At 45.3% G+C, this 11890-nt stretch overlaps 1 protein-coding gene across 23 annotated transcripts in view; it reads right to left on the bottom strand.

Annotated features, from left to right (window-relative positions):
• MICAL3 (microtubule associated monooxygenase, calponin and LIM domain containing 3) overlaps positions 1–11890 on the bottom strand; it is a 250936-nt gene that overhangs the window by 115281 nt on the left and 123765 nt on the right. For 13 of the 23 annotated variants that reach the window (XR_006288634.1, XR_006288637.1, XM_043539986.1 and 10 more), the window contains exons 14-17: positions 8356–8468; positions 7696–7758; positions 6672–6845; positions 5370–5462 (exon numbers count right to left, since the gene is read on the bottom strand). Coding sequence is in view for 21 of the 23 variants with exons in the window: in XM_043539986.1 (XP_043395921.1) it covers positions 5370–5462; positions 6672–6845; positions 7696–7758; positions 8356–8468 (443 nt within the window). In the remaining 2 variants the exon portion in view is untranslated. The remainder of the gene's footprint in view (positions 1–5369; positions 5463–6671; positions 6846–7695; positions 7759–8355; positions 8469–11890) is intronic. The other 10 variants (XM_043539973.1, XM_043539979.1, XM_043540028.1 and 7 more) reach the window with 2 other exon arrangements.

The raw sequence follows: 11890 nt of genomic DNA, 5'->3' as shown, positions 1-11890 counted from the left end.
GGGGTGTAGGAGGGTGCTCTGGGCTGGGACCAAGGGGTTCAGAGGGTGGGAGGGGAGCAGGGCTGGGGTAGGGGTGCAGTGGGGTGGCTCAGGGGTGCAGGCTCTCGGCAGCGCTTATCTCAAGTGGCTCCCGGAAGCAGTGACATATCAGCTCCCATCCTGGCTCTTATGCAGAGGTGAGGCCAGACGTCTCTGCTGCTCTCGGCCAATGGGAGCTGCGGGGGGGGAGCTTGGAGCAGGGGCAGTGTGCAAAGCAGAACCCCCTGGTTGCCCCAACATGTAGGAGCCAGAAGGGGGACATGCTGCTGTTTCCAGGAGCCGTCCAGAGTGGCCCCCGACCCTGCTCCCCAGCTGGAGCGCTAGAGTGGGGCAAGCCCCAGACTTCGCTCCCCAGCATGAGCTCGAGGGCCAGATTAAAAACAGCTGCCAGGCCAGATCCGGCCCATGGGCCGTAGTTTGCCCACCCCGACCTAGAGCCACTATTTGTTCTGGAGCAGACAGCTTTAAGCCTTCCACTGAGATTCAAGACCTGTAGTTATCAAAGGTCAGTCTGGCAGATACTTCTAAGGGCAGCCACTAAACATGCTATTCACTGTCAATAATCAATATCTTTGCTTTACAGCCTCACCACCACCTAGTGGTGAGGCTGCAAAGAAGTGTACGACTGTGCTCTATAAAGCACAGATCATCTCCTTTTCTCCAGACTGCCATGGAATGCTTAACAACATCCATCCTGTTCGCCTAATTACATATGCCCAATGTTCAGCAGCAACACGATTCAAGTCCTACCAGTAACAACATTCTGCTCTCATCTTCAACTCCCCCAGCCCCGGCCCCACATAAATTAATAAAGCTCTGGGGTGCCGAACAGAAAACAATACAGTGAAGTGCAGGAATTAAGATGTAGAAGTAAATTGGCTAATCTGAACATGACATAAATGCATGTCTCTTTCCTTCATTTCTCTGGTGCGCTTCATTTCATACTAATTTTTTTAAGAAATACCGTTTTTCACCTTGGTTTTACATGACAGAGCACATTCTTGTTTTATATGTTCTCCCTATGTACCCCTTTTTAGATCTCCTAGTTTCCCACCTTCCTTGTGGCTACCTTCCCAAGTACATCCGAAATAGGGGCCCTGCCCAAAAAAGTATCAGTAACACCTAACTTGTGAATTTTCACATCTGGAGGGAAAGGTTGTGTGTGTGTCCCCTGCTAAGTAGCAAAATAATCACACAATGACACCAGACAGAATCCATAAAGTGGAACAGGAATGCGTCCAGTCCTCCAGCAGGATGCATTTCTGAGTATACAAAGGCAAAGATGGCTTGGAAAGGGAAAAAGACACAGGCATCAGATTTCAATAGAAACTAAGTGTTAGATACACTAAATCAAGTCATATGGCGACACCACCAGCTCTGCTACTAGTAATTAACATGCCAATAATGCCACAGGGAGGGGTAGGGAGGAGGGTCCGATCGTGTATGATAGTTATAAAGGATGAACTCCAAGACACAGTAACAAAGAAAAATAAAATTTGCTTCAGAACAGCCTTGGCCAGAACTCCCCTCTTCCTCAGAGTCCTGTCTTTTTTCTAACAAAAAACATCATGCATCTCAACCTGGTTGACACTGCTGGCCAACAAGGTCTGTCAACCACAGAGCAGAGCAGAATTCTGGCCCTACGCTGCTGTATGAGTACTGCTAATGTGGTCCCCCTGAAAGACGTCAGTAGGTCACAGCCCGGGGAAGATGCAGCTTTTCTATCAACGATTCAGACCATCTCCTATTGCCTGGTTTTCTCTCTTGCATTCACTCCCACTGTTCCTGCAGTAGGTTTTCCTCTGTCTTGTAACTTCAGGATGCAGGACCAGACCTGCCAGTCAGTGAGATGGGGATTGGTTCACTATTCTGGAAGATTCTTCAGTTTACTCTGCCAATTGGTAAGGGCACTAGATCACCCATCTTCCCTCAGTTACAAGAATCCTACTTTGCCCTCAGATTTGTCCCCTCTGCACAGAAAGGCGCATCTGCCATCCAGTGTATCTCAGGCAGAGTCAAGTACAAAGAGATGCCATGTGTGAGCCCCTCTGCAAGAGTGCCACACGAAAAATTCTGCCTCTTCTAGATCCATGAGCAGCGCATTCTAGGAAGCACAGTCTCCTTGAACAAGCCCATCAGCAGAAGCATTATTCCAAATAGCAGCTCTAGCACCAGCTGCTGGAAACTTGGCCTCAACCTCAGTATGGAACCTGCGGCAGAGGAAATAGCACCTCAGCTGGAGTTCCCAGCAATGCCCCAGAGCGCAGCTCCAGCACGAGTGTAACCATCTGTCAGCTACCTGCTCTTGCCGTTCCTCTCTACCAGCAGCAGGATATCTCAGCAGCAGGTCCATGTGCTGTTTCAGAGACAGCCTCCCCCAACAGAAACGCCTGCAAGATGGCTACTGAACATCATGGAGGGATCCAGCTGGCCTTCTGATGGCCAATGCCTCAGCCACCACAGCAGCTGACTGCAGAGTGCCAACAGCTACTCTTTGATCTCCCAAGTCACCCCAGAGAGAACTCTCCTGCAAAAGCAGTCCACGGGCTATTGGCATTCAAACAGGCAACTGGGTCACTTTGCTTCCCCAGGCCAGCCATTCCCTCCGTCCCCAACTTCTGGAGTAGACACTGCAGAGATATGCTCTTTGACCCAGCTATGCCCTGAAGATTTTGCCAAGTTCCTGTTTTCCCTCTCCACCTCAATTACCCAGCATGGAAAACACAACAAAATCCAACACAAAAGCTGAATCTTCCCACCAGGACACTATGAAGACTATCCAAGAAAAGGCCAGCAAAAGTTGAGCACCTAATCCAGGAGGGGCCTCAGGGGCAGTGTCTACACTAGTTAGTTTTGTTGACCACACTCTGACTACTACTACGTTATTTAAATCTACTGAAAAACAGTTTTAATAGTCAACGGCAAAAACAGGTCCAGCCAAAGACTTGAACTACATTACAGCTTACCCCTGGGCTACCATCGGCACCAACACCAGTTCAGCTGCACAAATGGTAACAATGGTTTTTATTTGGTTTGTTTTTTTAATTCCCTAGTGCAGACTCACTCTCACTAAGGCTTTCTCACTTGCCTCACTCAGAATCCCCACCTGTCTGGTGCAAAGGCAGTGTGGCCTCCCCTGCTCAGCCACAAAAAAACCAGGGTAAGGATAAGCCACTCTTATCTGAATCTCTCAGTATGACCAGACCTCACTTACCCTTCCCTGTATAAAGGGTAAAATCCAGTGTCTTGGTGGTTAAAATTCAGAAGGCAGGGAAAGTGCCTTAGGGTTGTAGGGACTCAAAATCTCATTCAAGTGCTAAAACACAAACCTTCACCTTCCTCTCTTGAGAAAGGCAAATGGCGCAATTCGGACCCAGCTTTATTTGGTTGTGTAACACAACAAGGCTAATCTAATGGCATGGAGCTGTACCCAGTTTATGTTCTTCTTCACTTCTTCCTAAGACTCACTCTCCTGTACCAGGTTATGTGAAAGATTCCCAAAGGCTGGAATCCATACTAATGATGATCCTGTCCAGTTACCTCACTGGGGGTCTGAAACTGCTCTTGGTTGACCACAGAACTAGAAAAGAGAGGCCTTAAAAAGGGAGAGCTCTTTTTTCAGTGGAGGTGAATGTGACCTTTTGAGGGAAGGATAGCAGGAATCATGGAAGCAAGCACAGAGTCAGGAGATCTCTACATACCAGCACACTGACCAGGCTTACTAGCACTGTGAAAGATAGGCTTGGTCTACACTGGGGTTGGGGGGGGGGGGGGGTGGCGGGGAGAAAATCGATCTAAGTTACACAACTTCAGCTACATGAATAATGTAGCTGAAGTTGACGTACTTAGATCTACTTACCGCGGTGACTTCACTGCGGTGGGTCAACTGCTGACGCTCCACCGACAACTCCACCTATGCTTCTTGCTCTGGTGGAGTACCGGAGCTGACAGGAGAGCGCTTGGCAGTTGATTTATCGCATCACCACTATACATGATAAATCAACCCCCACTGGATCGATCGCTCCGGAGGTAAGTGTAGACATGTCGGTAGAGGCTCTTAGCAGATTTTCCCATAGTGTATAATATCCTTTATTTGGTTCTCCTTCTTTGAAGAAAAGCCTGGTGCAGCGTGGTTTTGACCAGGGTACATGACTCCAAAATGCTGGATTATTTGAGTTGGGGGTAAGCTTTTATTTTTGTTCTTATTTTTTAATAGAGTTCACCATGAATCCACAGACTTGGAGGAAGTGAGCCAAACCCGTGTTCTCTTCTTCCTCCTGTCTCAAAAGCATGTTTTCATTACATTGTGACTAGAAACAGACAGAGGTAAATCCCTTTCTCTGAGCGCTGCTATCAAAACCACACTTTTATGGCTACCCTCACAGAGGCAATGAGGCTACTTTTACTGGAAAACAGGGGTGCAATGAGTAACTCTGCCTGTTTACAAGTAAGGAATTGTAAAAGACTATCCTTTGGATTTCACTGCTGTACGAACCCCCACAAGGATAGCGAGCCAGGCTACATAAGAGAGGAGGTAGAATTTGATATCTGGTGATTTTTCTTTTCCAAGTATCCAGGCTTCCTCTTCTGACCCACCCTGTGACAGAAAGTCCAAGGTTTTTTCAAATTCTCAGTAAGACAGAAGTCTGCCATGCTCCGGAGATGGAAGGGAGGCCAGGAACACTGGCTTATTACAGTTTCTATGCACTGTTTGAGAATTAAGACTCTTTTCAGATCTGGATGCAATATCACTGGGAAGACCAACGAACCTCACCACAGTGATTGAGGTCTCCTGAAACTGCAAAGCAGATCAAATGCACTGTAGGAATAGCAAGTCTGGATACTCAGAAGAGAAATCATCAGGTAGCAAATTTTACTCCCGGCTGCTAAGGAAGAACTCCAATGGTCGCATAGGTTTGATTCACTCAACTCCAGTTGCTGATAGAATCACTTGGGTATATATATTTTTTTTTCAAATGGCTACTCAGACATGTTGAGACACTGCTCCTATTTCACGTAGGCAGTATTCTACTTTGGAAGTCCATACTAGGCTGCATTTGAAGGAAAAATTCCTGCTAAAATATCCATTGAAGGCCTGAGCAAATAAGTTGAAATGGATGGTGGTGAAGCAGAGAGATAAATTATGACCAACACCTCTTAAAACATTAAGCCACTGCTAGAGAGAGATCTCAACCTCACTCACTATTCTTCAGTATTTTAGAACAAAGAACTTTGCACCGTGGTGCCAAAGAAGGGTCAGTAAAGAAAGGAAGCACTGGGTAGGTGAGATCTTGTGTGGATGTTACATCACATTCATTTTATTGGTTTACCTGTTTCCACTGAGGTATGGGAGCAAGGCGGCCTTGCTCTCGCTGTCTGCAGGATAGCTGGTTGTGAACACGTTCCTGATAAGGCAGGACAGGCTGTTACACATAGGTCATAGGGAAAGCAGGATGGGATCCCGGAGGAACAAAATAAAATACCGAAAGGCACTCAAAGAAAGCAACAAAGGAGTGGGGGGACATCAGACAGACAGACACAGACAGACAGACATTTGGAAGAAAAAAATGGGGGTGGGGAAGAATTAATTATCAAGTAAAATTTAAAGAAAAAATCAAGCAAAATAAAAATGGGATATATTAAGATTTTTGTAGCATCTCCCCCCAGGTTTTCAGTGTTTCTCCTGTTCAGTACAGTGACAAAGGAAACATTATCTAACTGGGGAAGAACAAAGTAAAGGCCGCCACTTAAACAGCTCTAGCCTATGTCCAAGCAGGAAGTATCACAGGGAATGAAACAGGAGGTCTGGCTGTAATGGCAACTCCCAGTTGATCAGGTCCAGGTTTTCCCAAGCAAAAAGCACTGGGTGGCATGGTTTAACAGCAATGACCATGGGGAATCTCCATTCTATGGCCTAGCAGGACACACTGCAAGGAACAATCATTACAGAATTCACTGGGAAAAAGCTCAGTTCCTCCAGTCTCATTCTCTTCTAGTTGAAAGCAGCATGGAAAATGGTGTATATATGGAGATGGGGGTGGTTTTATATTACAAAGCAGTACTGTCTTTCTGGAATTGGGAATCCAACAAACCATTCCCTACTGAAAACTCTTCTCAGCCTCTGAGACAGAATAATAGCACAACAGGATGTGTTCTCCTTGTTTCAATTCATAAACACTAAATCCATGTAAGTGAGGGCCAGATTGGGGCTAAAGTTAGCATGAAGGCCAGATTTTTGAAGATACTTAGGCTTTAAAGATGCAACAGGCACCTTCTGTATTTTCAAAAGCAACTATCTCACATTGAAATCAATGGGAGACAGGCATTTAGGTGTCTATGAAAATCCTATTAGGTGCCTGTCTGCATTTTTAGGTGCCTAAATACCCTTAGAAATTTGGCTCTAAATGTCTTGGAGTCTTCCTCTTCCATCTAGCCTTTACTCTCAATTACAAGAGTGCACTCTGGGTGAAAGTGCAAAACCAGAGTTCAGTCTTAAAGAGTGCATCATTTTACTGTCCCAGCCTCTGTGATATTCCTCATCTTCTTCAAAACAAAAGGGTTCTACTATCCAAATTTGGGTGAGAGCTTGTTGGAGTAGGCCCAAGGATATAAAGGTATAAACCATCTCCTACCTGTCTCCGTAAGCCTGTGGACTGCACTGGTGCATTCTCCTCGAATTTGGCCAGCAGCTGGGTTGCCATGGACTTCACCTTGTTCTGGTTCCCGATGGCTGCATCAATTCTCCTCTCTGTCAGGGCGCTCACAAGTGTGGGCCTCTCCTCCCTGTAGCTTCGGGGGGCTTCCTCCTAATAACCAGTATAAACTAAAGATTAAATAGAAGCTTTCCAAATGGGTCTTTTCCTTTAAAGAAGGCTTCTGCAATTCAACAGAGCAGAACCCAAATCCATTAACCCACACTTCCAAGCTCATGTTCTTTCTTCTAGTCAGCCCTTCTGCTCACCAAATTCCTCTCCATCTACCTGCACCCTCTTGCTTCATATTTCATTGCTACACTGTACCACTGAGGAGACCCACAGCTGAGAAGCTCTCATGGGCCTGTGAACATAAGACAATGAGCTGCTTCAAGCACTCACTGAGAACCCCAGGTGGCAGCCCTCAGCTCAGCAGTTCCTATCTGGACACACACACTCTTAACTGTAGGTGTGCCATGCGTGACATAGTACATGTGCCTTATACACTGACTCTGCAGCCAGCTTCATGCCCATGCAAATCCAAGTTCTACCTTTTACCTGGGTGGAATTGCTGACACCCCCATACCAGCTTAGCATCTGACAATGCTACTCCTCAGCACCCCAACCAAAATGATTAGTGTGTGTTTCAAGAAAGCAGGATGAAAGGGATTTTCTGACAACATTAGCACATTGCAAACTTATTTATTTAGTAAGTCTCTGATGTAGCTGGCTCAGTACATGACACAAAGCATAAACTCTGAGCAGGAATTGATTTCAACCTAAAAAAAAATAAAAAAATCTCACATAAGGTTCTGTTTGAGTGGAATATCTGGGGAGAAGATGGAACATCCAGGGAAAGAGCATGAAGAAAGGAACCTCCTAAAAATACAAGGAGTTGGGCGTGGAAATAGGGAATCTATCACATGCTCTTTCCCCCAGGCATTTTCCCTACTATAATACTTACGTCCTCTGACTGGCTGGTCTTTCTCCTCTTTCCTGCACCATCCAGTTCCTTCTCCTTTTTATCCTGCAATGGGAGAAAAACTAGATAGGGTGGGTTTTTTTTAAACTCTTTGGCTCATAATGAATCCCATCAGTGCATTACACAAGCATTTGAATTATTGCTGGCGGATTCTCAATGCTCATTTCCCTTTTGTAGAAAAGGTGGTTCCCCATAGTCTTTGGTCCTCATTTAGGGAGCCAAGCCTTCTTATCTGAAATACAGCTTATCATTCTTGGAGCTTTTCAATGAGTCAACAGGAGAAACAGCAGGTATTTCACAGTACAAAAAATACTTTGGACCTAAGCAAACTGAACAGAATAACCCTCATCCGATCACTAGAATAATCATACTTTCTATTTTTCACCCTTCTCCCCAACCCAAAGTCCCTGAGTAATACTGTAATGTTAAGAATATAGCGTTTCATTATATGAAAGCACCCATTCTGAATTTAGTGCTGCAATTAAAGGGCTCATGTACAATGAGATGTACAATGCCAACAAGTCTAGAACCACTTTACTTTCTCTCTCTCTCGCACGCACGCTTCTTAGCACTTATTTGGCTGTCAGCCTGCCAAATTCTAGTGTTCTCAGGGTTAAAGTATACATAGTAGGGTATGGCTACCTTTGGAGTTCGTTTTCGGGAGATGCTCTGCCCTAGTTTGCTAAGAAAAGAGATTGGAGACTTGGTACTGGCAATTAGCGCAGCTTTCTCTTCTGCGTTCAGATCCAGAGTCTCTGTGAATGGAAACAAGTGGAACCAGTGAATGCACAGAAACCTCTGTGTAGTTATTAACAATAGCCAAGAAACAATTAAGAAGGGACTCATTCGTTCTTTAGCATGAACTGGGGTTTTTTTTTTTTTTTGTTGTTTTTTTTATTAACACTCTCCATATAAAATGCTGTTAGGAACTTCAAAATCAATATCTTTCTGAATAGTTTTGCCCTTTTCCACTTGGCAAATGCATTTTTTTCCTCCCAGGTTTTCTAAGTACACAAAATAGTTTTAGAGTTTTAAGTAGGTCAAATTCAGACTTAAGCTACATGACTGCATCTTTCCGTTCTAGTTAACAAAAATACGACCTTTCAGGCCTTCCTTCCACTAACCTGAAGTTATATACAAAGTCCAGGCATTGTAACAATAAATATAAAGCTCTGTCAGAGCTTCTAAAATTAACTACTAAATGACTGCTGGCTAGGACCTTCACACTAGCAACGACAGAGCAACCCTCAGCAGCAGCAAGAGAGCAAGGAAGTTGTTTAATAATTATGAAGTGAGTTTAGTACCAGTGAAAGATGCTGGACTGATAGTCTGAGGCTGAAGCCCTGTTCATCCACCTACCAGGCACAACAAAAGCAGCACCCGTGCAAGCTTTTTACACACAGACCTGTTGTCTGCCTTTTCATGGGTGAGATGGTAGCTCAGTTTGTGCTTATTAAACCCTTGCACTGGTTCCTAATGCTGCTAGAAGGGTGCCTGTTAGCACCAAGGAAGACAGCAATTTTTATGATATGGCCTCAAAAAGGGTACGTCTACACTGCAGCTGGTCGCCCAGGTAGCCAGAATCCATTCATGATAGCGCGCTATAAAGAACAGAGCGGAGGTTGTGATATGGGCGATGGCTCAGGTTAGGCATCTGAGCTTGGAGCCAGGGGGTCGGGTGGGCTTCGACTTGGGTGGCTAGCCCGAGCCACCACCTGTGCCACATCATCTGCATTGCTATTCTTAGCATGCTAACTCAAGTGGAGACAGCTTGTCTATCCAGGCTGGGAGGCACAGTCCCAGCTGCAGTGTAGACATACCCAGAGTAACTAGCGTGAGTTCTTGTAGGAGGAAAGCAGACTAGGAGAGGTTACTCACTTTGTGCAGTAACTGAGGATTTTTGAGATGCATGTCTCTATGAATGCTCCACTTAAAGTGCGGATGTGCCCCATGCACCTTCGACTGGAGATTTTTGGCAGCAGTGCTTGTTTGGTCCAGGCATGTGCCTTAGCTATCCTCATGCTCCATACCAGGGATATATAGGACTGTGATGGACAAACCACACTCAGTTCCTTCTCTACCACTCAGTCCCATGAAAACAGGACTCCAAAGCAGAGGGGAAGGACGATGGATAGTGGAGCACCCACGGGGACACTTCTTGATGAATCTCCTTCTTTGAGTAGTGTCCATATGGGTGCTTTGCTTGAGGCGACTACCCTCTGAAGGGTGTGGGATCTTCAGAATCCAGTCTAGAACTGTTTGCAGAACTGAAGGTAGTGCACGTCTCTGGAACACATGCTAAGGCACAGTGTCTTGAAAAAGTGTGAACTGAAGCCCATGTAGCAGCTCTGCAGATTTCCGTTACTGGAACCTCTTTCAGTAGGGCAACAGATGTGGAGTGGGAGCTGGTAGAATGAGCTATGAGCCTAGGAGGGCACAGCACACTACAAGCTGCAGAACAGGAGAGGATGCAATCCAAAACCCACTTAGAAAGTCTCTGGGTAGACAGCAGCATTCCTTTACTCTGTCCACAATAGACACAAATAGCCTCAGAGAAACAAAAAATTTAGTCCTGTCCAAATAATATGCTAGCACTCTCCTAACATCCAGGGGGTAAGGGGCAAAATCTTCCCTAGTCTGATGAGATTTAGGGTAGAAAGCCAGCAGATGAATTGTGCGATTGATATCAAGGTCCAAGACAACTATGGATAAAAACTGCAGGTGTGGTTAGAAGGATACCTTATCCCTAAAGAAAGCAGTTGTGTGTGGAAGAGGGTCAACCATTAAATCCCCTAATTCACCAACTCTTCTAGAAGAGGTAATTGCCACTAAAAAGGTGGTTTTCATGGAAAGGTATAAAAGGGTACAAGTAGGTAGTGGATCAAAGAGAGGTTTCATCAGCGAATTAAGAACTAGATTCAAGTCCCAAGTTGGACTGGGCTCTCAAACATTTGGGAAGAGTTTGAATAACTCACTGATGAATCTGGAAGTTGCAGTGTCAGCAAGTACTGAGAAACCTTCCAGAGGAAAATACAATGCTGTGACGGCTGCCAGGTGAACATTGATGGAGCTCAAAAAAAAAAAAAAAAAAAAAGACCTCTTTGCTTCAGAGTGAAAAGGTATTCTAGAACCTCTGAAATAGGAGAGTTAACACGAGAGAGCAGACAGCAAATACACCAACGGTAATATCTTCTCCATTTCTGAAGGTAAGTGTTCCTGGTGAATTCCTTTCTACTGTTCAACAGGACTTCTTGAACCACTCTGGAACAGGAGAGTTCCAACTCCGAGAGCCATCCAGGAACCTGTCCCTGAGTCACTGAGAATGTTCAAGTTGTGAGGGACAAACGTTCCTCAAATCCTGAGTGAAAAGGCAGGGTGTGAGCAGTAGATTGATGGTCCGTTGGAAAGAGAGGTAAAGTAGGTAAGGAAACCCCACCTGTCCTGGCCAGATAGGTGTGATCAAGATTACAGTGGCTATGTCCTGTCTGATCTTGTTTAGAATTCTAGAATTAGCAGCATTGGAATGAAGGTATATAGAAGACTTCTCGGCTGAGAGAGGAGAAAGTTGTCTTCCAGATAATGGCAAGCAAACAAAACTTCCATTAGAGCAGAACTCTGCATGTTTCTGGTTGACAGTGATAGCAAAAAGGTCTATGTGACAGTGGAAGGAGGATGGTTGAAAGGAACCTCTGAGCACACTGTCTGGATTCTTCCACTACTTGAGAGAGATTAGTACACGACTGGGAATAGACAGTAATTTGTTCAGACCATCTCTGTTGCAGGTATAAAAACTGTCCTGAGCCAGGCTTAGAAGCAGTGTGGTTGTAAAAGGGGGTGCCAAAGAGCTGCAGGCATGATCTGGTGGTAGCCTGTGGGACCACTTGAAGTTGTGCAATTAAATGCATAAGACTAAGAAATCTGCTTCCTGGCAGGTAGGATCTGGATGCCATGGCACTGAGAGTGGCCTCTATAAACTCCATCTGCTGTAGAGGTAGGAGACAAGACTTTGCAGTATTGAGCTGAAGGCTGAGTATGTGAAAGAGACATAGCCCCCTTGTCACTGTTTGAATTTCCATGTAGAAATGTCGTTTTAAAAGCCAATTGTCCAGGTACGGGAAGACAATTACTCCCCATTAGTGAAGCTGTATGGCAACTAACTACCAACATAACTTCTGTC

This window comes from Chelonia mydas, chromosome 1 (assembly GCF_015237465.2).
Source record: "Chelonia mydas isolate rCheMyd1 chromosome 1, rCheMyd1.pri.v2, whole genome shotgun sequence".
Classification (NCBI taxonomy): domain Eukaryota; kingdom Metazoa; phylum Chordata; order Testudines; family Cheloniidae; genus Chelonia; species Chelonia mydas.
The sequence above is the reverse complement of the archived record's forward strand: the minus strand, read 5'-3'. Positions and strand labels throughout refer to the sequence as shown.